Source organism: Syngnathoides biaculeatus, chromosome 13, assembly GCF_019802595.1.
Source record: "Syngnathoides biaculeatus isolate LvHL_M chromosome 13, ASM1980259v1, whole genome shotgun sequence".
Taxonomy (NCBI): domain Eukaryota; kingdom Metazoa; phylum Chordata; class Actinopteri; order Syngnathiformes; family Syngnathidae; genus Syngnathoides; species Syngnathoides biaculeatus.
The window spans coordinates 1,090,652-1,117,667 of record NC_084652.1 but is presented as its reverse complement, the minus strand read 5'-3'; the positions used below and the strand labels follow the sequence as shown (position 1 = coordinate 1,117,667).

General features: G+C 42.0%; 2 protein-coding genes across 6 annotated transcripts in view; one reads left to right on the top strand and one right to left on the bottom strand.

Annotated features, from left to right (window-relative positions):
• Nucleotides 1-136: 136 nt before the first annotated feature.
• Nucleotides 137-9,242, top strand: cdk5 (cyclin dependent kinase 5). Of its 2 annotated transcripts, XR_009797615.1 has the most exons (13): nucleotides 137-319; nucleotides 634-722; nucleotides 813-880; nucleotides 1,191-1,251; nucleotides 1,319-1,375; nucleotides 1,816-1,911; nucleotides 1,981-2,055; nucleotides 2,985-3,081; nucleotides 3,951-4,020; nucleotides 4,948-5,008; nucleotides 5,078-5,158; nucleotides 5,852-6,005; nucleotides 6,100-9,242. XR_009797615.1 is itself a non-coding variant. In XM_061838370.1 (12 exons), the coding sequence occupies exons 1-12, from the start codon at nucleotides 283-285 to the stop codon at nucleotides 5,936-5,938; spliced, it is 879 nt and encodes a 292-aa protein (XP_061694354.1). In that variant the 5' UTR covers nucleotides 137-282; the 3' UTR covers nucleotides 5,939-9,242. The 2 variants fall into 2 exon arrangements, 1 of the variants encoding a protein (XP_061694354.1); XM_061838370.1 differs by having other exon boundaries at nucleotides 5,852-9,242.
• Nucleotides 9,243-9,986: 744 nt separating this feature from the next.
• asic1c (acid-sensing (proton-gated) ion channel 1c) overlaps nucleotides 9,987-27,016 on the bottom strand; it is a 69,399-nt gene continuing 52,369 nt past the window's right edge. For 2 of the 4 annotated variants that reach the window (XM_061838675.1, XM_061838678.1), the window contains exons 3-11: nucleotides 25,712-25,839; nucleotides 20,085-20,235; nucleotides 19,955-20,011; nucleotides 18,829-18,982; nucleotides 17,874-17,965; nucleotides 17,660-17,739; nucleotides 16,251-16,322; nucleotides 14,398-14,450; nucleotides 9,987-12,348 (exon numbers count right to left, since the gene is read on the bottom strand). In XM_061838675.1, the coding sequence (XP_061694659.1) occupies nucleotides 12,270-12,348; nucleotides 14,398-14,450; nucleotides 16,251-16,322; nucleotides 17,660-17,739; nucleotides 17,874-17,965; nucleotides 18,829-18,982; nucleotides 19,955-20,011; nucleotides 20,085-20,235; nucleotides 25,712-25,839 (866 nt within the window). In that variant the 3' untranslated portion in view covers nucleotides 9,987-12,269. The remainder of the gene's footprint in view (nucleotides 12,349-14,397; nucleotides 14,451-16,250; nucleotides 16,323-17,659; nucleotides 17,740-17,873; nucleotides 17,966-18,828; nucleotides 18,983-19,954; nucleotides 20,012-20,084; nucleotides 20,236-25,711; nucleotides 25,840-27,016) is intronic. The other 2 variants (XM_061838676.1, XM_061838677.1) reach the window with 2 other exon arrangements.

The following is a 27,016-nucleotide window of genomic DNA, read 5'->3' as shown; positions in this document are numbered from 1 at the left end:
GAGTGCATGTTTCTGTTTTTTGGAAGATTAATCTATTAAAATACTTTTTTACTTATCTTTGTAATCTATTAAAACTAATGTAACTACAAACCTGGGTTTGACAAATGTAATACATAGTGTGGCCTATAGGGGGCCGTCAGGCTCGACTGTACGGTGCAGCAAGTGTTGCTAGCGTGAAGCTAAAGCTAGCAAACATAACATAACTCCCTCCCCACTAAATTCGGGACTTGGTGGCTGGGTTGTTCCGCTGGCTACTTATCAGCTGGCTAAAACAGGGCGACCATGCAGAAATATGAAAAACTCGAAAAAATCGGCGAGGGTATATATATTTTTTAAATTCCGTGTATTTCCACGTCAAGATAAGCTAACGCTCATTTGCTTGTTGTAGCATCGCTTCTCGGTTAGCTGGCGGTAGCTTCATTTTGTATTTTTCTTGCTGTTATTCCAAATGTAGTCATTTGAGCCCAGTCGGGAGGTTCATATAATCTGCTTGTGAATAATTTGTAAATGGTTTATACGTATATATGTTTCTTGTCATCTTGGGGTAGATTTTCTAGCATCCTAATAACATAGCCGTGTCATTCAATCTCAGCTAAATATGACTATTTATTTTGCCAACCTAACTCCAAACAGGCACGTACGGGACCGTATTTAAGGCTAAAAACAGAGAAACCCACGAAATAGTGGCCTTGAAACGAGTCCGTTTGGACGACGACGACGAGGTTTGTGTTTGAATTAAAACATCTGTATCTATCGGTGCGTACTAGTAGCTAGCACGGTGATGCTAACCACTTTATTTCCACCCACTGCAGGGCGTGCCAAGCTCTGCCCTGAGAGAAATCTGCCTGCTGAAGGAGCTCAAGCATAAAAACATAGTCAGGTCAGTGCATTTCGATTACCTATTAGTATACGGGGAATGACATGATTCCACATTTCCATGAGAACATTAACCAAACAACCAAAATGGTTTAAAATTCAATTTTAAAGCCAACAACCCCCCACCCTCAGATGTGTACTTACAGTATATGCTATAATTCAAATTTAGAGATTCTTTAGGTTCATATTCTGTATTTCCCGCGCTTAAATTTCTACTACAGCATTTCAGTTCTCTGTCAGCTCTTCGGCATGCACATGGACTTTATACACAAATTGCAATTTCTTGTTGATATGTATAATTATGCCCTTTGCAGGCTACATGACGTGTTGCACAGTGACAAAAAGCTCACGCTGGTCTTTGAATACTGCGACCAGGTGAGAGAAACTCAAATCGGACCACTTATAAACACTTAAGATGATAACCTTTTTTTTAAACAAACAGGATTTGAAGAAGTACTTTGACAGCTGCAATGGAGATTTAGACCCTGAAACAGTGAAGGTGAGAAATCCGCTTTATGGATTGGTTTACCATGGATGTTCAAGTGCGTAATTTTGATATTATTCCATCTACATATCAATTCTGCACTATCTGATTTGCACACATGAAACAAATTATATGCCAAGATACCCAAATTACACACAAATTGCACAAGCATCAAAAGTAAGCAGTGACAACATGGAAATAAACTAATACTTCAACCATGCAAATATTAAAGCCTTCATAGCATATAATAGTTGGGCTCCACATTTCACCGCTGGCTGCCACTGGCACTTATTTTGCTTATTTAATGATTGACACACCGCTGAGTTCTGTTAACGATCTGAAGCCGTATTTTGTTTTGCTTTATGCAACTGTGTCACAATTAAAAAAATAAATCCGGATTGTGTCACTCGAGCCACGGAATGTAAACGTACGGTAATGTGACTTCTTCTTTGCAGTCATTCATGTTCCAGCTGTTGAAAGGACTTGCTTTCTGTCACAGTCGCAATGTTCTTCACAGAGATCTCAAGCCACAGAATCTCCTCATCAACAGAGTGAGTGGCGCTGGGATTATTCTTACGTATAATATGGTACACGTGTTTCAGTCGTATCTGTGTTCACAGAATGGCGAGTTAAAGCTGGCCGACTTTGGCCTCGCTCGAGCGTTCGGCATTCCCGTGAGGTGTTACTCAGCCGAGGTAAGCTAATGTACAGCGTTATGATCGTTAGTTAACTAGCTTTTTTTTTTTTTTTTTTTTTTAGCTCACATGCGTTTGCAATCAGTAAAAGATGTAAATGAGCACATGTCCAATGTCTTATGTTGCAGTAAAATAGCTTTTGTCAATAAAATATACATATTTTTTTAAATGAATCATTCACACAGAGATGTTTCGGGATACCATATTTCTTCAGTTAATAGCCTGGGGAGTTTATATACTGAACTGCATAGAGTGCCGGGTGTTTATTAGAGGTATCAGATTTTTTTTTAAAAAGTGTTTTTTTTTTTGTTTTTTTTTCCTACAAAGGCATTTTTCTTTTATTTGTAATAAGCAGACATACAGTATATTTTCAATATTCTTCTCTGGGGTCATCATGAAAAATATACAGAATAGTGTAATCTGAATTTATGATGAAGGGATTGTAAAACTATTTTAAAATCAAATAAATGTTGGGTTTAATATGTTTTCATTTTTTTCTCCCATTAAGTGTTTTTTTGCCAATCAGATGCATTAAAAAGTCATTTGTGTAAAAGGCACAGTAACCTCAATGGTACAAAGGAATCCTAGAAGAGAGTCAGATTAAAAAAAAAAAAAAGCATTTTACGAATTGTCAACTAAACTGTTATTTACTGCACACTTGTGCTGACTGAAAACACCCGTGCTCCTTCCAGCAGCACCAGCAGCGCAAATGGAAGCTTTTTGTGATTGAATGTCTTTGCGCTCTGAGCCGCACTTGACTGCACTCGCTCAGTGAAATGTCAAAGGCTCTCCACACCACCGCAGGCAGTTGACATGAAAAAAAATGATGGGGGGGGGGGGTTGTTGCACCGGCGCACGCGACGTAGCAGAGGAGATTGCACTCAGAACTCACTTGAATTTGTGGGAATGATCACATTGTGTGTGTGCAGGTAGTAACGTTGTGGTACCGACCCCCAGACGTACTGTTCGGTGCTAAACTTTACTCTACCTCTATCGACATGTGGTCCGCTGGTTGCATATTTGCAGGTATGGTCGTCAACGCAGGCACACCCACACACTCATTGGACTCTTCTTTAGCAGTAGCAACAATTCATTATGCTCATTTTGACTGACACTACTAAGAATGGTGAAATGCTTTTAAAATCATAATGGTAGTCGTATAGAACTGCACAGTCACGTTGAGTGGTTTTCCCAAACCTTTGCAGCTTACTAAGGTTAGCAGTATTACAAAATAACAAGTATGGAAGTAAATATGTGCCACCAGGATTTGAATTTGAAATGCCACAGAAAGCAGGATTTGAATTTGAAATGTAAAGTGATCACATTAAAATTGAAATTAAATTAAAATTATTCTTAATTAAATTAAAACAAATGAAATTTAGAAAATTAAAATGGAAAAAAAAAAAAAAGAACAGAAATAGTTGTATTTCAGTGTAACTTTTCAATGTTAACAATTCAACTGGTTACAATTCACCGTCTGCGCCACCAGGCAGGGTTACTTCAGGTCAGAACCGAGCACCCAGCCAATCGCAGTTGCGCTTTCTTAGTCACGTGACGTCACATAGTAAGAAAGTGTAACTGGATTGAGTGGCTGTTTGGTTCTGACCTGAATTAACCCTGCCCGGTGGCACAGATGGTGAATTGTAGGCAGCAAATTGTAGCCGGTTGAATTGTTGACATTGAAAAGTTACACCGAAATACAACTATTGAAAACGTGATCACTTTACATTTCAAATTCAATTCCTGGTGGCACATATTTACTTCGTGGCCTATAAAGACATTGTTTAGTGAATGCCTCCATGATGGTGTCCATCAAAAGTGAGCAATATAATTTGCAAAGACATAATATTTGATAGAAACTCATCTAATTTGTGTGCTGTTTTCTTTGGCTTTAGAGCTCGCAAATGCCGGAAGGCCTCTATTTCCTGGGAACGATGTGGACGACCAGTTGAAAAGAATCTTCAGATATCTTTTTTCTCAGTGTGCTGCTTTTGTATAGAGCTTGTGCACCTACATCATAAAATCATGTGACTTTTGTTTACCTCGCCATATTGCCGGTCAAGCTAAGCATTGCTCAATGCTAAATGGGTTGGAGATGACACGGAATCATGTCTTGTACCACAACGCCCAGAGTCTTGTCCGATATTAGACGACGACGGTACGTACGTGGAAAAATTAGATAGACTTTGCATAGAGGACCCGTATTTAATGCCGAAATCGATTTTTTTTTTTTTTTTTTTTTTGCCGATAAGAAATTGGACTGTTAATTCGCTTCCACTTGTCTTGGACAACTGGATCTATCCATGGATCTGGTGAGTAAGTCGTCGGGATTTACACGGAAAAGTTTGAAAGCGTAGAAAAGTCTGGACGCATACGAATACTTAGTTGCTGGATCTTTTCTCAATCAGGAATAAATCCTACATAGTGACAGTTTTGACGGCTTATGAATGCAGAAGCGCATTCGGCCACATGTTAACCTTTGCCGAAATCCGTCGACCTTTTCAGCTAGTATTCAATACAAATACCAATATTTAAATAGATGGTTTTGCAAAGACTCACATTCATTAACTATGATTGGGGGGGGGGGGGGAGGACAGAGTCATCTCCACGGAACGTACACTGAAGCGATTGCGGCCACACATTAACCACTGTAAACCTCTCTGCTTTGACAGACGGTGTATTTATTTATTTTTTTAAATACGCATTGTTCTCAATTGAGCCAACTTGGCATTTTAAATACTTATTGGTAATTTGAGTTTGAAAAGAATAATTCCTACTTGAAATGAAGCGATCGCGACACAGGCGTGTGTGTGTTTTGGTTGGGCACCAACTATCCATCGATATTTTCAATTGCAACGTAAATCCAGCGTTTGTCTTTAACCGTCCTGACACGTTGTTGGGTACGCCGACGGAAGAACAGTGGCAGACGATGACCAAGTTACCAGATTACAAGGTAGTCCACTTACACTCCTAGTACACTCGAACAGCATGTTGACGACGTGCTCCCTCCCTGTCTGTGCAGCCATACCCTTTGTATCCGGCCACCACCTCGCTGGTCAACGTGGTGCCCAAACTCAGTAGCACAGGTCGAGACCTGCTCCAGGTAGGCTTCCAGTTCTGTCCTTCCTTTCGGACCCCTGCCTCATAACAAAAAGATGAGATTTGTTCTTTTAATATAGAGTACCGTAATTCCCGGTCTACGGCGCGCACCCAGTTCTAAGCCTCACCCAGTACGTTTGTAAAGGAAATACCATTTGGTACATACGTAGGCCGCAGCCGTTTCAAAGCTGAAAGGGCCCACATTGAAACACGAGATATTTACAAAGAAAGACGGTACACAGAGAGTTTAACGCTCGCGCCGTCACGCTAACAGGGCCAGTTAAAAAAAAAAAATACTGTTAAAAATTACTGAGACACGCTAGCGCAGCGCTAACAGGGCCGCACTGGTAAAAGTCACATATATGCCACTCGTCTCACTCTTACCTTTCCTCCTCGAGTGCCCCCTCGCGGCCGTTAGAAATAACGCAAAAAATTGGCCGCATCACCGCATAAACGGCAGGGTTGAAAGCGTGTGGGGAAAAAAGTCGTGGCTTATAGGCCGGAAATTACGATATATTTGAATTTTGTTTTCAGCATGTTTCATAAACACAAAGTCAAGTGCCCTCCCCCCGTTCTCCGTCCACTTATCTGTATGTGGCACTCAGTCGAAAAAGTTTGGACTCACCTATGTCGTGCGACTCAGTTGTCACAATTTTAAGAACCGTGGAGTGAGCGCCTTTGATGTGCTCCCCCACAGAACCTTTTGAAGTGCAACCCGGTCCAGAGGATCTCCGCCGAAGAAGCTTTGCAGCATCCTTATTTCGCCGACTTCTGCCCGCCCTAAGTCCTTCTCGGGCTCCCCTTCTCATCGTCAGCCGCCAATCGATCCGGCCCTCCCGTCACGCTAGCAGGTCATTAGCGGCAGCTCTGTGCGGGCCCGATTCCCGCGGAAACCACTTGACCAAAGCTGTTTTTTTTTTTTTTGGTTTTTTTTTCCAACCGCAGTACCCACCAGACTTCACTCTTTCTCCTGCTCAAAAATGACAACACTGCAAACAACTTATGTAGACTACTTTATTTCTTTTCTTTTTACGTTCAGTTTCTCATCTAAAAGCAACGACGCTACGCCACCTTTTGGAAAACTTGGTCCTTTAACTCGTGTTTATAGTGTTGCCATGACAACTTAGGGCAGAGAAATCCACTGCCCACAGCAGCGGCAAAAGGACAGCCAAAGTCAACGCCGCCATTGTCTATTGTTATTTATTTATCTTTTTCAATCAACTATGTAACTGCCAATTTAAAAATCTATTTATTTTATGCAAATACGTCACCTACCCGAGTCCAAAAAAACAGTTGGGTGAGTCAAGTGGGTTAACTTGGAGTGTAAAAAAAAAAAAAAAAAAAAGCAGCTTTACACTAACTGTAGAATTTGATCAGTTCCACAAGTATATGTTGCATAGAACCCAATTAAAAAAAAAAATAATAATAATTTTGGACACCAACCTTGAGTTTGTTCTTGTACACACACGGAGCAAGACAACGCCGCTGCTCGTTCATTCATTTATTCTTTCATCCTGGTCTATAAAAGTTTCTTGAACGCGGAGTTGTGCCTTTTGGTATGTGCGGACGAAATGGCGTGAAGAAACATCGCTTGATGGGACGTAACGCGGTCCCTCTGGAGCCATGTTGGCGCCATTCCACCATTATTGACAATTGCCGGTGTGACGGTCTGAGCACTCCCCGGTGCTGAAAAGTCTCCTTGTGATGAATGCGCATGCGTGACTAACAGGGGAGGGAACTCTGGGTACGTAGCAGACGCTTACTCGGAAATCCCCTGGTCTCATAGTTCCCCTTCTTCTACATACAGGGAGCTAACCTGAAAACAAAAGTTGATCAAAAAATATATACATATATGTACGTTCGCTGTGTTGGTCTTTCTGTGACGTCCATAGCGAACACGAACACTCGGCGACGAGTTGTCGAATGGCACATGTTGGTGCACGGATGGGGATGTTTCAGAATGGCCGGACGTTTACAAAATATCGAGCTCGTGCACCTACGTCATCAAGTCACGTCACTGGCCGGAAGTGTCGTTCAAAAAAACCATTCTTAATCGTGAAAATATGTCCTATAGCACGACGCCCAGAGTTTTGTCTGATGCCATTAAACTTTTAGAAGGTGATGATAAACGAAGGTACATAGAAAAATCAGAGACACTTGGCATAGAGGACCCATATTTAATGCCGATTAAAAAATTGGACTGTTAACCCGCTTCCGCTTGTCTTGGACAACCGGATCTACATATGGATCTGCTGAGTAAGTCGTCGGGCTTTATACTGAAGAGTTTGAAAGCGTAGAAAAGTCTGGACGCATACAAATACTTCGTTGCTGCATCTGTTCTGAATCAGGGATAAATTCCACATAGCGATGGAGCCACTTAGATTTTCTTAAATACAAATACCAATATTTAAATAAATGACCCCTGGTTTTACACAAACTTGCATTCATTAACTACGATTGGGAAAACAAAGAGGACGGAGTCGTCTCCACGGAACATACACGGAAGCGATTGCGGCCACATGTTAACCTACGTAAACATCACTGACAGACGGCTTATTTTCTTTTTCTAAATACGCATTGGACTCATTTGAGAACAATGATTGAAGGAGAACAACAATTTTTTTTAGAAAAAAGAAGTTTACCGAAGTTTAACGTGTGGGCGCAACACGCTTCCGTGTACGTTGGAGACGACTCCCTGTCTTTTTTTTTTTTTTTTTTAACGCATTGTTCTCTATTTTCTTTTCAGTCTTTTTAGCTGGTATTCCATAGAATGATCTCTTTGACTATCCGTCCCATCTTTTGTGACAACCAACAGCTCAACAAGTCTCTGGCGTTGTGAATATTCTGCTCCGGTTCGATGTCCCCCACACAGTCAAGCAGCTGTGTTTGACCGGCAATATGGCGCCGTGAAAGCGGTGACGTCACGTCCACGAGCTCTATTCGCCCGTGCGCATTAATCACAAGGAGATTTTTCAGCACCGGCCAACACTGCAAATTTAATGCAATACATATTCAAAGTTGTTCCCAACACGTGGGCCGCTGACGACTGATAAATTCTTTTTGAAGTACAGTAATAAATACTGGAGGACTGCTCGCGTCGCTTTTTCTAGGCAGCTACCGCAGTCGCGTGCCACTCCCATCTTAACCAAAAGCATTCAGAATTTGACGAAAAACACTACAAGTAGGATATGTAACAAATAGCACGAACATCTAATTTATGATTTTGCATTTGTCCCACATTTTATAGCTCTATGAGCACTTTGTTAGTTTTGAACGCTGCAGCTGGTTTTCAACAAAATGGGCCAAGACAATTCCAACAGTGGACCATAAATATTGTTACAGTTTATATGTATCTCTCTCGCCTATATTATACACACACACACACAATCTTTTAGTGGAAATGACGGGTGGGGAAGTCCTCTGGGGGCTTTACCAAACTGATGAAAATGTGACAACAATTGAACATTTGTCATTAATGAAACTCTAATTCTTCGTGGCTTTTGTTTGCTAAATGTATATTTTTATTTGGGCTTTTTTTTTTTTACATAGCAATTTCACCATTGAGGTTTTATTTGATTTAAAATTGCATGTCGGGCTGGATCTAATGCCCCCCCCCCTCCCCCCGTCACCCTCACCCCCCTTGCTGGAGTTCACCCCACCCCTGATCCGATCCGCTTTCAACACAATTTGGACAAAAGTGTCACGTGATTTCCTCGCTGGAGTAATTTTTTTGTTACTTTTCCAAACACGCTTCTTCCGACTCCACTCTGCCGATATCGTTTGTTGTGATTTCGCGGCCGAGTCGTATTCAGAGCAGCTATCAGTTCTTTTTGTTCGCTAGCGATGCAGAAATATGGTTGCATGTATTTATTAACGCAGGAATGTGAAGCCCGGTTTCTTTTACACGTCGGATTGATTTCATACTACTGTGCTGTGTAGCGTGAAGCCGCGGGCTCTGCGGATTCAATTATGAAAAGTCCACAATTGTTTTCTGTGAAATTTCAGATGTACAGTTCCTTGTAGGCTTTTTGGTTTCTCATTTCAAAATGAAGAGTGGATTTTTTTTTTTGCACCTTTTTTTTTTTTTTTTCTAATTTGCTTTTCTTAGTAGAAGCCAATAAGATTGAGTGTTCAGTAAAATGGATGTTAATACTGCCACGCTTCCTTGTTTTTGTATTCTTTTGTACCTCCACCCAATCCTGACTTTCAAAATGTTCTGGAACGCTTCACATTGCACGTAACCCTTTGCTCTTTAAACTCCACCGTAAACATATCAGAAGACGGCAGAAGTTTTAAGAATTACCGTAATTCACGGCCTACAGAGCGCACCTGGTTCTAAGCCTCGGTACACAGAAAGAGTAGTGCTAGCGTTAGCACGGCACTACCGTTAAACTCTGTACCGAGGCTTAGAACCAGGTGCACTAACACTAGCGCCGCACTAATGCTAGCCCCAGACTAGCGTTAAAGCATCACCGCATAAACCGGAGCGTTGAAAGCGAGTGGAAAAATGTCGCGGCTTGTAGGCCGGAAATTACGGTATATCGTAATTTTACATGACTGCAGTCATTATGACAAGGAAATTTAAGAGAGTCTAGATATGAGAAGTCAAAATCTTTTCGGAATGTCAACTTTTTATCGATTATTTTTTTTTCCCCATCCAAAAAAATTGATGCAGCGGGGGCACAATACTTTGGAGGAACATTTTTCTCCTATGAAAACAATGATCTGAACCAATCGCATACTCTTTTTTTTTTTTTTTTTTTTAATTTATATTTTATTCTTTAGACATATTTATACCACACACTTGACGTTTAAGAACATTGAGACCAACGCAGCGACCACAAAGCGGGGATGATGGGTAAATATCGGCTTTATTATACTTGATCATCGTTACATCACAAAATGTCATTTGTGACTCGTTATACATTTTGGAATATTTAAGAATGACAACAGGATACAACGGCGGAATTGTACAATGCGTTTGTGTCGTCGAGGAAGCGAATGTGTGCGTCACGTTGATGCTAATCACCAAGACACTTACGGTCTACGTCCCTGTGGTGAGAAGACATATAGAAACAGTCTGCCTAGATCTATAAATACCTGTATTTGTACATGATATGAATGAGTCGTACAGTATAGAATTTCTTCATGGCAATCGACTGCGGTTATATACACGCTTCAGTTCACCATTTTAACCGTAGCTTCTATAGACAATAGATTACTATCACGAGGCTTTGTGCTGATTAGACGTGCGAAGAAGTATCGGGGCCACACCGAGAAGAACACCAACGCCATCACGACCATAACCGCCCGACTAAAGAAAGAAAACGTCGCGTTTGCAATTTTCACATGAATTCCACTTGTCATTTGTACCGTTGTGAGCAAAAAAAGTCACAGAATCTCACGTTTTTTTGTTCTCATAAATCTGCAGGAATTAACTGTTCTATACAATATTGTATAAAATACATGTATACTGTATAATGTGGAAAAATTGTCGCCCTAACCCAACAGTACACTTGGATTATGACAAAAAGTAATTTCTGAGAATGAAAAGTCATCATTTGCTTAAAAAAAAAAAAACATTACTACAAAACTTTCCACGATGACAAACTCGTAATAGTGAGATAATTATATGCAAATTGTATTTGTAGTTGGCTACCCGCACAACTTTACGAAAAAAATGTCGTTAACCCTCCGCCCTCCAAAAAATAACAACGTTCACAAAGAATGTCACAAATTTATCAAAACAAATTAATTACGGAAATGTGTACTTTTAAGATCATAAAGTTGCAATATTGCCAGAAAGTCGCAATTTTATGACAAATATCTCAATATTACAAAAAAGTTTTTCTTTTTTTACAAGTTATAGTCTTCCAACAGTAGTCATAATTTTATTTCCTAATAGTTTTTTTTAAATTTTTAAAAAATTTACAGGATCCATGTCTGAACTGAACAAAAACAAATTTTATCATAAAATAAATGGCAATAATTTGCTTGAAATGGTGACTTTTCTTTGGGTGGTCTACAATAACCAGTTGAGGGCGGACCCTGCCTCCTGCCTGATGGGAACTGGGATTGGCTCCGACACTCCCGTGACACTTGTGAGGATAAGCGGCTCAGAAAATAGCTGGTCACCGTGCTTACAATTTACAAGCAGTTTTATAGAAATCATGTCATAACAACAAGAAAAGAAAAAGCGGCAATTAGAGAATGCAGCTGGGAAAAAATGAAAATTTAAATTACCCTTGATCATTTTTTTACAAAAATAAATACACATTATGATATTTAAATGCAAATGTGTTTTAAAACAAATTTATTCTATTAGTGGAATAATTTTATCGAGGCTGACAGTTACACTGGTTTACATTTCTATGCGAATTTGTTAAAATCATGACTTTAATTCCCGTAAAATGATGTTTGTGCACGAAGATCACTTGGATGGGCTCCTGCATTCATTACCGCGACCCTTGTGAGGATAAGTGGCTGAGTGTCGTTTCAGCATGGCCCTAATACTCCTTCGTACTGATGAGCTAAGACACAATTAACATATTAAGAAAGGCAAAAAAAATTTTCTACATTCCCTCCCCCCCAAAAAATAATAAAAAAATTGTAAGATGAGCTCTTAAGACATTAGCGTACAACACAGTGAATGATCAATTTTTTTTTTTTTTTTTTTGATGCAATGGTTTGAAAAGGCTCAAAGGCAACGATCAGCGAACTCCTTCTGCTGTGGCCGCTCTGCAGGAGACGCAACACAGAGCAGGTCACGCGTTTTTTTTCTTCCAGGTCACGTCGCGACTTCGCTTCCCTTTTGGACACATTGCGACTGAAAAGTGACATTTTGGAAAAAAAAAAAAAGAAAAAAAATGGGAATAAATTATGATGCATTTAAACCTGAGTTCTGTTTCGGAAGTTTTCTTTTTTTTGTAGTAATGATAGTATTCTATTTCTATTGAGGCATTGATAAACTAACTGTACACTTCAACCTTGTATGTTTTTCCTCGAATAAATACATCCATTGTTTCACAGTTTGCTGTCAAGTCCCGCCCCCCCTTGCCCCCCCAGGAAAAAAAAGAAAACATCAGGTTGTCAACAAGCAAATTCCTCAAAGTTGCCTAGAGTCGGGTGACGAGGTAACATGTTCGGCGTGAATCCGAGACTGTCCGAGTGACTCCGGAGCGTGTCGCAGGTGCTCTGCGGAAACATGGGGAAGGGGGGTGGGGGGTGGGGGAGCAGGGGATGAGTCAACGGGATCGAACCAAGGAGTGATGATGATGACGACGATGAGTGTGAAGCACACGTAAACGTGAGGGTGACGGGAAAAGGGTGAAAGGAGGGAAAGAAGACAGAAAACAGCACAAGCTTAGTTCTTCCTTTTCGTCTATCAAACGTATTTCTGCAAAAAAAAAAAAATAATAATAATAAGATAAAAAGTGGCCTGGGGGGACTCCACTGCAGATAATAATATTCTTGATAATAATTCTGACTTTCAGGACGCTGCAGGACAATAATCTAAACAGTGCTTACGGAAAGTGTTCACAGCGCTTTACATTTTTTCACATTTTAATATGTTGCAGCCTTATTCCAAAACTGTAGTCGCTCATATTTGCGAGTTCACGCGCCGTCGCACTCGCAAATTTGCACAGTTGAGCACGAAAGATCACGCGCGTAGAACTTTTTACGAGTAGAAAAAAATAGATATTGAAAAATGTCGCTTATTTTGTGTAGTCTTGACATTAATTTATGCGTTTATGTCATAAACGTTAATAACAAAACAAGCCTGCGCCTAAACAATCAGTTTTCACCCGGAAACAGGAAAAGGAAGTTAACTTTACTGAGCATGTACAGAAGTTAATCACACCCGCAACTTTATATCTGCGGGCATGACTGACCACGCCCGTACATTTTTCAAATGTGAGTGACTGAAACTGTTTTTGCTAATTTTTTTTTTTCCAAACCTAAGAACTCACTTGTGCCACGAAGGCTACAACATGAGTTGAAGAACAAGCGTGAAGATATCGGACCCCACTTTCGAGAACGCCGTCATTCTGGCGCCGACCTCAGCGCTTAACTCTTCTTCGTATCAATGATCTAGATAAAAAAAAAAATGGATGTGTCGCGAGTTATTCGAGGACAGCGTCAACTTTTTTTTTTTTTTTTTGCGCCGGTTGAGCGACTCCCAAGTCAGACTGTAAACAAGACGAAGAAATGGTGTGATAACATCCCGGAGTAATGCAACCACTGATGCTATCTGTGCTCCAGCTTGTAAAAATAATTTTTTTTTTTTTTTTTTTTTTTTAAAAAAGCACCTGGGTGCTACATGGCGGAAGCAATATAGCCTTTCTATGAATATATAATGCGTTTTCACAAGGGGCAGGCAGACTGCACGCGCTGTCCGCTGGCGTGAAGTAAAGTCTTCTCGTCGCCAGGCTATCGAAACCAGTCCAGTTGACCGTAAAGTGGACTCCCACCCCAATGGCTTCCCAAAACTGTCCAGACGTTCACACTTGTTGCAATCGCTCAATAAATGTCTTTTTTTTTGGCTCCACGTTTGACTTGAGCTGAGAAAAAAAAAACATGCGCAAAGGCGGCGTCGCGATGAGCCGAGCGGACGAATAACAGCAAAGGAAGACGGCAAACCTTCATTTTATCCACGAAGAGATTGAGGGCAGCGCTGCAGCCAAGCGGACATTGTGGACCTTAACGCTTGAGTTTTTAACAACAGGCGGCCGTGAAAATCAGCTCAGCATCTTTTTTTAAAATCATATTAAAGTATATTTCTCATACAGAATCTGATTGATTTTGTAAAACCATATTACGTCATTTTAGCATCCTTTCTCCATTTGACAGCAACCAGTAACAATCGATATTACTTTAATATTTAACAGTCGCTGTTAAGGGTAAGCAGCGCATTGGGGAGCGAGTTTTCTTTGAATTTTTCAGCTGTTAAGAGGAGGCTAACTATTATTTTTGTCTGATTTGTTGTAACTATTGAAGTGCGGTGAACAGCGAGAGGACTCGCCGGTGTACAATGAACGGAATGAAGTTGCTCAATTTAGCACGTCAATACTACGACTGCCGTCTTAAAAACAAAGTCCGATAAAAACAAACTAGATGACTTCATAACCTAAGACGATGTCATGAGAGAGAGAGAGAATGAGGATGTGTGAGATGATTGGACGACAGCGTGGGAGCGGCTATTAGCGTCGCGCGAGGGGGCGTGGGGGCAGGGGGGTGTGCTACCTGGGGGCATGATTAGGCGTGACACCAGGCCTGCTTGGGTTCTCTGGAAACTCCTGGAATAGACACCATGACAAGAAAGATGGGTGAGGGGGACTGAGATGAAAGTAAAGCACAATGCATTCGGTGTTTTATCAAAAAGAAAAAGCGGCGAGGGTGGGGGGACGTGCTGCGTCGAGGACTTGAAGGACCACAAGCGGATGGAAGTCCGACTTTTGGAATAAAATGTATTTGCAGCTGACGAGGGAGGCGTCAGGTGGGAAACACCAAGAGGAAGACGACATGGTGAACGAATGGCATGGATGGTCCACAAGACGGCAAACGTCACTTATTGCAAGTCAAGTGGGGGCGGGGGGGGGGGTGGGCTGGTGGGCGGGACGGGACGTACATGAGGCGTATATGTTGCCTTTGAAAAATTAATGGGCGAAGTTTTGCGTGTTATCCGTCCGTAACGAGTCATCGTTCCCCCTCACTGTTAGGTTTTGTTTTCGCGGCAGCTGCGATGAATCAAACTCATCCGGGAAATTAGTTATCAATTCCTTTATTATTTTTGACCAGCGCACAAGGTTATATCTAGATTAATAAAGTTGTATTTTGGAAAATAATTCTAACTATCCACATAGCAGTCTTGATTTAATTTCCACAAAACAGTTACACGTTCAAGTCAACTAAAAGTGAATTGGACAGCGATTAGCATTAAAATGCCATAATTTCCGGCCTACAACCCGCGACTTTTTTCACACGCTTTCATCCTTGCGGCTTATGCGATGATGCGGCTAATTTGTGTATTTTTTTTCTAACGGCCGCAAGGGGGTAAGCGTGAGACCGGTGGAATATATGTGCCAAGGAAGTGATTTTTACCGGTATGTGGTTTTTTTTTTTCTTTTTTTGACCGGCCCTGTTAGCGCTACGCAAGCCTCTTGCTGCTGTGTTACTGCCGTGTCTCAGTGATTTTTATCGGTACGTTTTTTTTTTTAACCGGCCCTGTTAGCACTGCGCTAGCGTGTTGCTGTTGTGTTACTACCACGTCTCGGTGATTTAGGCACGTTTATTTTTTTTTAACCGGCCCTGCTACCATGTTGCTACTGTGTAGCTGCCACGGCTGTTTTTTTTTTTTTTTACCGGTATGTTTTTTTTTTCTTTCGTGCTACCGTGTTGGTGCTATGTTAAGCTAAGCTAAGGTATTAAAACTTTGAAAACTCTTCCAATCTACCATCTTTCTTTGTAAATATCTTGTGTTTCAATGTGGGCACTTGCGGCTTTTACACAGGTGCGGCTTATGTATGTACGAAATGGTATTTCCTTTCCAAATGGGTGAGGCTAATAATCAGGTGCACCCTGTAGGCCGGAAATTACAGTATGTCGAATAAATTCAATTCTTGACACCAGGGAGCGCTGTCTGCGCTGCATCCCTAATATACAACATGTACAACAATGTAGTATGCACGGTGGAAATGTTTTGCGAGATTCACTTACGATCCTCCGGATTCAAATCTGTAAAACCAATTCAATTTTTGTTCTCATGGAAAATAATCGGTACTGCATCTTTAACGAACGGCTACAAGTCACAAATACCGACTACAATGTGTAATAGTGAGGTGCGCTGTTAAGGCTCTAAAAGTGAGATTATCTTGACAGATGTAAAATGAAGGAAGAGTAAAAAAATTTAGCTTTTAAGTAATTAAGGTGAAAGTATTCTCAAGATCGGCGGTTACTTTAATTGTGCAGGAACAGTAACCAGCATCGCGCCTGTGTAGAACTACTGAAACGTCATCCCGGTCATCAGGAAGAAAAGCCTCGTCAAACTCCCTCCTGCATTCTTTCAATGTGAACAACTACACAGAAAAGTCGATTACCAGGTTGTCGCTCTGACAGCGCTGCGGTCGCTTCTTGCGCATGCAGTAACCCAAAACTTTGTCCTTGAACACCTGAAGGAGACACAACACTGGTTAACTGTTATTCAAAAAATAATGATAAAAGAAAAGAAAATGACCCAAAACATTTGACACACGCATGCTCATAATGCATGATAATATTTGGACTAAAAAAAAAAAAAAAAACACACATGAGGATTTGCAATCGTAAATAATAAACTTAAAGTTTAGAATTGTCTCTTCTGAGCATTTTTGGAGGAGAATGGGTTAGAAACATAATTGGAAAATTGGACCTTTGCTGGCTTTGGTCGGAAATGAAAAATCAGATTCCAAAAAAATGATCAGTCCACAGAGGATGATATGATATCTTCCAAGTAAATAAGCCATTTAAGATGTTTTATTAAAAAAAAAAAAAAAAAAAAAAACACTCTTTGGACTTCAGATTTAATGCCAATCATCTGTTAAAAGAGACCTTAAATTGTAGTTGTAATCTTAATGAAAATTTTCCGACATTTTTGTGTCAAACTATACAAAAGATATATACTATGGTACAGTTAATATCTATATTCAATCCGGTCTCATGCAAATGTTTGAATGCATGCGGCGATGTGATTGGCTGCTCATTTGTTGCCAACTGAGCAACTTTACCAACCCCTCTAACAACTTAAAAAAAAAAAAAAAAAAAACGTGAGATGAGCAACAAATCTAACTGATTTTTGGGCATTATTAGGAACTTCTGGAGACCGAGACTCCCTTCAGAACACCGTCAGGTTCACTGTTCCGTGTCCGGACTGCAAACGATCGGCCTTGCACAAAAGCCACCGTCGGCCAATAGAACCGCGAGTATATGAGCAGATAAAAGATTTACTCGCTTGTTTAATTTCACACTTGATGTGTTAGGCAGGCACTCCAGAGACCCGACTAATTGCATGCAAGAAAATTGAAAAGTCCATTTCCATAATGTGGCCCCTTTTGGAACATTTTCCATGTTTGTTGGCACTTGGTTTATTAAAATAAAATGAAAAAAAAAGACAATCCTCTGCATGTAATGTGATATTCAGGCGTCAAACTCATTTTTGTCAAAGGCCACATCTTGGTTACGGTTTTCCCCTGAGGGCCGTTATGACTGTTTTTGATCGCCTCATCATATTTACTCAAATTTATGAATTAGTTTTAAAAATAAGAAATCAAGGATAAAGGGTTTTGAAGTTTGATAACACAAAAATAATTGCAATATCTCAACGTTATCATTTAATGACAATTAGAAATTTTTGATTTTAGAAATCATGGAAGTTGAGTTCTTTGCAGGCCGCATAAAATCACATAGCGGGCCGGATCTGGCCCCCGGGCTTTGAGTTTGACACCTGCGGTTGATTTAGGTGTCGCTTTACCTCATATAAGTAGTCGAATATTTCCAGTATTGTCAACACGCTGGCTCCTATGAACAGACCCATCTGCCCTCCGATGTCACCTAGAAGAAGAAAGGACACGGACGGGCGTCACTTCCGAGTCAGCATCCGTCAAGAAGAATTCGAGCGCGGTCGTCAAAGCATCCGGCGACTTTTTTCCCCAGGGGCGCCCGACGGCGGGGTGGGGGGGTCTTACCGAGGAGCCCGGCAATTTCGTAGGCCTTCTTCTGCTCGATCTTCTCGTAGTTCAGGGCTTCGAAGAAGATGTCCAAAACCAAAATGTTTTCTCTGGAGGGAGCGAAAGTCACACAGGAGCACGGCCGACATTGTTTTTCCAGTCTCGGCGACCGAAAAGCCGACGCGCCATCGAGTCACACTACTTGGACACTTTCATTATTGTTACATTGAAGGTGAACGATGGAGACTCGTCATGCATGCACACATCAGAAAAAAAGAAAAGGGAAAAGAAAAATACAATAATCTAGTGCAGTGATTCTCAAAGTGTGGGATGTGGTGCGCTGGCTCTCCCTAGTGGCACTTAGTGTATGGCACGGGGCAAGTTCTTATCGTGGATGATATGAAATCATTTCGAATGCCATCTTGCAAGCTAAACAAACAAGCAGAGCGTAAAGTGCAATACACTAAGTGAATCGTTTTTTAGTATTTTATTCATTTTGATTTTTTTAATTGCAGTGTTAATGTTGAAACTGCGCATAATGTTACAGTGACTTAAAAGTTTTTGAATACATTTTTTTTTTAAATTTTCATGTACAGGACATTTTTTTTTTAAAAGTACCAAAGTACATTTTATGAATAAAAAAATTCTACTGAACTGTAAGTACAATATATGGGCATATAAGCTTTAATCAAACTTTTATCAAGGTCCAATTTTTTTACTTTAACTTTTATGTGCAATTGAATAATTATTGACATACAGTTGGTTTATTTACCTGTTTTTAAGCACAGTGCTAATGTTCGAACAATGAATGTGATGTTTAAATATACTTTAAAGAAAAAAAAAGTCCCTCGTTCGTCATTCTGTGGTCGTGTGTTTTAAAAGTTATTCATTGTGGTGGTATTTAGTATTACTGTAAAAGGTTTGAGAACCACTGATCGAGTGTATCCGACTACGAGTGCTAAGTCATACTCACCCGATATACTGCTCGGTTTTGTTGAATTTCTTAGCCAGATACTTAGCGGACGCCTTACTGGGGATCTTAACCATGGACAGCTCCTTGCCATAGCGAGTCATGTTGCAGGGGGTCTGACACACACAGTAATCGTTGTCTTTCTCTACCAAAAAGTCTGTGGATGATCAAAGTCCGTCAAACACCTCGGCATCGCTGCGGAGAAACAAATCTGCACGCTGCGCGTGCGCTCTGCGCTAAAAATAATCTTAGCACACATCAGGAGAGTTTGCAGTCGCTGCCATCGTTCACTTTCCATGAAAGCAAATAATGACTGAAGCTAAACCGGGAGGGGTCAAACGGGGGCTCTTGTGGGCTTTTGACTTCAGATCAGTGAGCATACAATAAATAGCCTATTCCCTCAAATAATGGCCTCCGCCGTGACAGAAGCTGTGACTTAAATTGCAGCTGTTGCTGATTACCCCCCCCCAAAAAAAAAAAAAATAAATAAAATGCCTCACTTGTGGAACTGGGGGTAGCAGAAATGAAAATGTTGAGGTTCTCGCTCGGCGTGAACAGGCTGGATAGGATTAGAAATGAGCTCATTAGAGGGACAGCCAAAGTTGAATGTATTGGACACAAGATAAGAGAGACCAGACTTGGATGGTTTGGACCTGTCCAGAGGTGAGAGAGTGAGTAAATTGGTAGGAGGATTGTAAGGATGGAGCTGCCAAGGAAGAGAGAGCGAGAGGAAGACCAAAGAAAAGGTTGATGGATGTTGTGAGGGAAAGGAATGGAAAAGAAGATTGTCAAGTGTTTTTCATATAAATATGTCCAGTCATCAGGACATTTTGAGGTTGTGTAGTGGCACATGTTGCTGCCTTTCACGTGGACGAGATAGGAAACTATGAACATTTGTCACAGTGTTGAAATGATTACTTTCGTTCTCCTCCTTCGCAATTTTCTGCCAATCTGCACCCATCCGGCATTTATAGGCCACTCAAATAAACATCTGGCACTTGGAGGCCATTATTCGAGAAAACGCAACCCATCAATAAACGTTCATTTCACGAGCTTAAAGTCTTTCAAAAGGTTACGCTGATATTACAGGAGTCGTGACTTTGAAAGTGCGGCGTGTGCGCGCGCTCACCTAAAGCCGGATCAGCGCAGTCCTTGTACTGTTCGGGTGTGCACACTGTGGAGGTTCCTGTGTTGTAAGAACGTCACACTTACGCACGGAGCGGCGACGCCGACACGCAAAAGTTTTCCCGACTCCCTACCCGGCATGTGGACCATTCTGCAGTTGCAGTTTTCCAGCAGGTAGCGGGTTTCGCAGTCGATGCGGCAGGCGGTGATGCTGTACGTGGAGAAGTACTCGGAGTCGATGGGAGTCGACTTGCAGTCTCCCCAGGGTGGGGGGAGGTACTGAAGCTGAGAGAAAAAAAAAAAAAAAAAAAAAAAACAAGTGGATTGCTCGACCGAGTGGGAACGAGCGACACCACTCACGTCCAAATCAACAAAAGCCTGCTTTAAAACCCAACACACAGTCCAAAAAGAAAATTGAAAAACAAAAACAACAACACGATGCTCAGTCACACAAACATTTTCGATCGGCAGCAAGCAGACGTCATGCGGAACATTAAGGATGCAGGTCGAGTCCCGTTGTAGGAGGAAGCAGAGTAACGTGGGAATATAGACTGGATCACACTGGACACCACAACCAGAAGACAAATTTAGATAACAACAAAACGATCCTGAGAGAGTCCGAGAGAGAGATGGAGAAAGAGAGAGAGACTGAACAGTGCACAGGTCACACCCGTACACGAGAACTTGACTTGACGGGCATGACACAAAGCTCATCGCAATCAATATTAATATAAAAGCGAACGTCCCACTCAATCTCCTTCGCCACTAAAGCCGATCCCGCTGACTAGCTAGATGAGATTTCCCAGCGCAAAGCATTAAACGGTGAAACGTGCCGACGCTAACGAGCTGCTGAACGGTCTCGGAGGGGAAAAGGGAACGTTAACACTGAAGTGCGAGCCATTACTTTTATGCCAAGGAATATTAAATTGGTATCCACCAATGTAATTGGACACATTTAGGGCTGTAAAACAACACCGTGCAACTGTTCACTTAAGTCTTACCAAAAACTGTGAACAAAATGAGCATTTGAACATCCTGCGATATTGCAAGTTCCCCCACTTAGAAATCATGGAGGGGTCTGAAATTTTAAAAGTCCACCTCCACTCCAGGTATTATCCTGAATCAGATGCACCTGGGTGAGGTTGTTTGTTGCAAAAAGACACCAGTCCACACGGTAGAATCAGTAAAACTCAAACCAAGACCAAAGAGCTGTCCAAAGAGACCAGAGACAAAATTGTAGAACTCCACACGGCTGGAAAGGGCTGTGGGAAAATTGCCAAGCAGCTTGGTGAAAAAAGGTCCACTGTTGGAGCAATCATTGGAAAATGGAAGAAGCTAAACATGACAGTCAATCTCAATCAGCGTGGATGCAAGATATCACCTCGAAGGGTCTCAGTGATCCTTAGAAAGGTGAGGAATCAGCCCAGGACTACACGACAGGATCTGAAAAGAGTTGGGACCACCGTTTCCAAGGTGACTGTCATGGTTTGAAATCACGCATGGCACGGAAGGTTCCCCTGCTTAAACCAGCACATGTCAAGGCCCGTCTTAAGTTTGCCAATGACCATTTGGATGATACAGAGGAGTCATGGGAGAACGTTTTGTGGTCAGGTGAGACCAAAGTGGAACTTTTTGGTCATAATTCCACTAACTGTGTTTAGAGGAAGACAAATGATGAGTTCCATCCCAAGAACACCATCCCCACTGTGAAGCATAGGGGTGGTGGTATTATGCTTTTGGGGGGGGTTCTGCACATGTGACAGGACGACTGCACCGTATTAAGGAGAGGATGACCGCGGTCATGTATTGGGAGATTTTGGGAAACAACCTCTTTCCGTCAGGCAGAGCATTGAAGATGGGTCGCGGCTGGGTCTAATCAACACGACAAAGACCCGAAGGACAGAGCCAGGAAAACCAAGGAGTGGCTCCGTAAGAAGCATATCAAGGTTCTGGCGTGGCCTACCCAGTCTCCAGACCTAAACCCAATAGAAAATCTTCTGGAGGGAGCTGAACTCCGTGTTTCTCAGCGACAGCCCAGAAGCCTGTCTGATCTAGAGAAGATCTGTGTGTAGGAGTGGGCCAAAATCCCTCCTGCAGTGTGTGCAAACCTGGTGAACAACTACAGGAAATGTTTGACCTCTGTAATTGCAAACAAAGGCTACTGTACCAAATATTAACATTGGTTTTCTCAGGTGTTCAAATACTTATTTGCAGCTGTATCACACAAATAAATCGTAAAAAAAAAAAATCATACATTGTGATTTCTGGATTTTTCTTTTTAGATTCTGTCTCTCACAGTGGACATGGACCTACGATGAGAATTTCAGACCCCTCCATGATTTCTAAGTGAGAAAACTTGCAAGATAGCAGGGTGTTCATATACTTATTTTCTTCACTGTATCTTTAAAAAAAAAAAAAAAAAACGAGTGGCAAAGGGCACATTTCTTTTGGTATCGGAGTGGACCGTTGCTGCATGAGCTCCTTGGTGGGGAATGAAGATGAAGGATTTTTTTTTTCCACTAGTATAACCAGAAAAAAATCCACACCCAATATAAATTAGACTTTGAACTGATACCAGAGCCGTGACGGGCAATAAAAACCCAATGAAGAGCGTGACACTGTCCTCTCGAGATGACATTAAAACGGGGGCAAGGTGATGGATCAAAAGCTAAGACACATAAAAGCAAAACAAAAGCGAAGCCAGCTAAAATGAAGGCCTGAAGCTGGAATGTTTTAAACCAACATCCAGTCAAGATGGCAGGCAATCCAGATGTTGCATGTTGTTGCCACAGCCACACACACACAGGGAAGGAAGGGGGTGTTTGACTTCACCTCTCAGGGACTGGGGGGGAGCGCAGGGTAGATCACCGACGGACATTGTGGCATGCAGCAAGCCCAGACAAACATAGTGTGACTGTACGCTACCCTCTGCTCTTGGGTGGAAACAAAGGTTTGGAAGCCAGGGGCCACCCCGAAGCCCAGCTGGTGGAGGAAAGGAGGCTCAGACTGAGCGTGAAGCTGTACCTTTATGCCGGCCTCATACGACGTCTCATCTGGGCGAGGGGGTGAGGGGATATACAGCCCGCGTCATTAACAGTAAAACGGTTAAAAGCTCAGGCAAGACATCGGAAAAAAAAAAAAAAAAGAAAGAAAAGCTGCCGAGCCAGCCTGGTAGAATCGTACTGCGACAACAAAACAGCTTCTTGAAACCTGAGAAATGCTGTAATGGTGCTGTTGAAATGTCATTCAGCCATTTTTCCAGCCCCAAAAGTGGCTCAATCGGGAGTACAATCAAAAGTCATCGAGACCTGGAGGGTGAACATTCGACGTGACTGAAATCTTCAGCGGCTTCAAGCTCACAAAAATGCTTCTCCAAAAAATGGCCTGCGCAGTTAGGCAAACACAAATTTCAGCCATACTTCGATGAATGCGACCGATCGTTTAGGTCAGGGGTGCCCAGACATTTTTACCCCAAGATCTACTTTTCAAGCAGCCAGCCTCTTGCGAGCTACTGACGACGGGGGCGGGGGTTTTGGCCCAAACCGTTTTAAGGTTAATCTTATGTTTCCTCCTATATTTAAAACACAGAATTAGCTTTTTGTGCACTGTATTGTTTTTGCTTTCATCTTGGATCAGGCTGTGCCAAGGTGGAATTTGAAAATGACATACCATCTCATCCTGCACTTGCACTTTCTACTTTGGCTTCAGACCAGACCTTTCCCACTCTGAAAAGATTAAATATCGTCTACTTTTTCTTCCATTATTCACAAACTCCGACAGTCATTGCATTTTAAAACAACAGCATTTCTTCCTTAACTTTCTCCATTAATATCGGAAGTAAACATAAGCAGCATGTCTAGCTCGTCTTTGCTCTACGTTGCCCAGACTGTGTTGCTAACTAAAGCGGCGGTGGTGGACGCTGTCGTTCTAAAACACATCAATGGGTTGCGTAGCTACTGTAAATGTGTAATCATGAGTGTACATCTTTAAGAGCGGCGGGGGGAGGGGCTGTAAGGTAAACTAGGAAAAAGAGAGTTGTTGGAGAAAGTTCCGTGTGCTGCCTTAAAGATAACAGTGGCATCTTCTTTTCATTTTTTTACAGTACGTATGTGAATTGTGCCATTGGATGTAACGACCAGTCATCCCTCACTCGTTGAATCACATTGCAAAATGCCACAAACTGAATAGCTGTATGTTATACTTTGAGTTTGCATTGGATTATTATTATTTTTGCGCACAATGCAGAATGTCTGTGAAGAGACTGCATCAGCGGTGCACAATTGCGCACGCGCGCAGTTTAGACAAAACATTGGCTGACATCTTTTTTTTTTCCGCCATCCCACGATCGATCTACGCATTGAGCAGCCCTGGTTTAGGCAGTGAACGCCTCTTTTAGCCTTCACATTAGTGGGCTGCTGTCATGATTCTAATTGACAATCCCTGTGCGCTTGTTTTGGGTCTTTCCATTGATTACCAGCGCACATTATTTCATTCTTGCAAATGACTGAATGAGGTTTCACATTGGGAGAACCTTGTTACAAAGTAAAAGAACAGGAGAGAGAGAAAGAGGGAGAGAGCGGTGACAGCTTTCCCATGTTCGCGGTGTCCAGGTGTACGTGGAAAATCGGCCTCAGTCATCCCATGTTATTCTGCTTAACCAGACAAAGTTAGTTGTCTTGCATGCTCATGTATTGTATTCTTTTTTTTTTTTTTTTTTTTTTTGCCAATCTTCAGGAGCAAAATCAATTGAAAATTTCGAACTTGGCTTGTGAAGACAAAACGCAAACACGGCGTGAAACGTAAAACAGTTAATGACTGCTACAGTCGGAGCGGCGGCTGACTGATGGCTTTTGTCATTTGTGCCGAGTCATTTTTCATCTTTCACTAAAAGCGGTGAGAGGCCACGGAAAGACTGAAATGTCAGCGTTTCCCGTCACAGCGTGGCGCCGGCGCGAAGAGCGCTTTTGAAGGCAGCTGTCAGCGGGCTTGATGTTCAAATTCAACGTGAGGCGCAATGTTTGAAAAATTCTGCCAGTCTGACGCAGATAGCCTGCAGAGCTTTGAACGCTGCCGCGGACGCTCGTTAAAGCTCGTCTAAAAAAAAAAAAAAAAAAAAAAAAAAAGCCTTTGTGAAGTTTGTTACTTACTTACTCGGCGCTACGATGCGTTGGCATAACAACCCGACACCTGAGAACGCGGCCTTGTGGCTCTCGGTGGCGGCACACACGGCGCTAACGTGTCCAGGTACGACCTTTTTTCTTAAGACAGCGACGCTTTGAAACTAAAATAGATGAAGTCACTTTTAATTCCTTTACGGTCATGTAGTCACGAGATCGACTTTTAAAGCCGTCGTTTTAACAAGCAGACGAAATTATGATTTCTCACTTGCACGTTCATGTTGTCTAAACAATCGCACTGAAGTGAGCGCTCAATTAAGCTTGTTTATAATCGGGAAAAGATCTTTTCTGCTGACCGCATTCAGTCTGTTGCTTTTGTTGATTCTCTTGTACTCTATCTAAAAATAGAGATGGGGAAAAAAGAATAATAATAAATCAAGGAACAACAACTGAAGTACGACGTAGCTTTTCGCAGTGATAATGAGGCTTATCAAATTGGTAGCACTGAAATGGATTTTGATCAGATTTTGCTCTCACGAAGTGGGGTTAGAGTTTTGCAGGACCGACACGTAAACAAAGCGGTGGGGGGAGGTGGCGGGGCGCGGCGGCGCTTGATGGTCATGGGCGCGGTAACAATGGGGTACCAGTTGCTGCTGACATGACACAAAAGTTTGAAAACCGGGGGCCACGCCAAATCCCAGCTGGTCAATGAAGGGCGGCTCGTCCTGGCTGTGGATCTGAACCTTGATTCCCGCTTCGTAGGAGGTCTCATCTGTGGATGTACATACAGCACGCCACACATTTATAAAGCCCGACTTGCCTGTGGAAACATTTTAAAAATTTTTTTGTGTGTGTGTGGGATTGTTTTCTTTTTTTTTGTCGTTGTTATTTTTTCCTTTTCCGTTCACTGGCTGGGATGCCGCAGGACACTGCGCTGGAAGCCAAGATCACACGTTAGATTTATGCCATCCGGTTCAAGAATCTGCGCAGTCTCGCGGGCTTCAATACATGTATAAGACTTGCTGCAAACTCACTATTGCATTATTCATACTACGTTGGCCCCTCTGTCATGCTCCTGTTTTGTAGCGATATCCCCTTCCATTACTTCCTCAAATAGTGGCTATCCATCGAACAGACACCTTGCCTCAATTAGTTGCCGGGTCTATGATCTGTGTAGCGACGGTAATTACTCTATCGCATTTCAGAGGCTTTTGTTCACACAGGGATATTACAGTAAAAGGTCCCCTGCGGAGCTCCTTTGAACTCTGGTGCTAACCAAACAGCAGAACCCAAACACTCCCTCGGATTGATTAGAGTGAGACGAGTCATGCCGAATGTTGTACTGAGTTCCGTGACTCATATCATTTGGCGACGTTTCACCAGAAGTTATCTTTATGTTGCCCTAAACGCCGTTTTGGCTTGACATGCTGTATCCGTCCATCCATTTTCTTAGCCGCTCGCTTATCCTGACGAGGGTTGTGCAGAGTGCTGTAGCCTATCCCTGCTGTCAACGGGCAGGAGGCGAGGTACACCCTGAACTGGTTGGCAGCCAATCGCAGGGCACACAGAGACAAACAGCCACACTCACAATCACACCTCGGGACAATTTAGTGTCCAATTAAACCATTCATGGGCAGGGTGGCAATTCTTTGCCTTATTGAGATAAAAGTCTCCTAACAGGTCACAATCAAGGAAATAACACTTCTTTTTCGTTTCACGCATAAAACAAAGGGCAAAAAAGATGTACCCTCTCGCGGGCAATGTCCCAAAACTGGGACTGGTATATCAGTTCTGTGAAATGGTACATATTAGAGATATTAAGAGTTTATTAATTAATTCTTATTCTGGAACGACACTTACGCATTAATAACACTGATAGATTAGCATTTTGAAGACAAACTTGGTTGCATACTGACCTTTCTCCCTTTCTTCTCTTGGAAAAACACTCC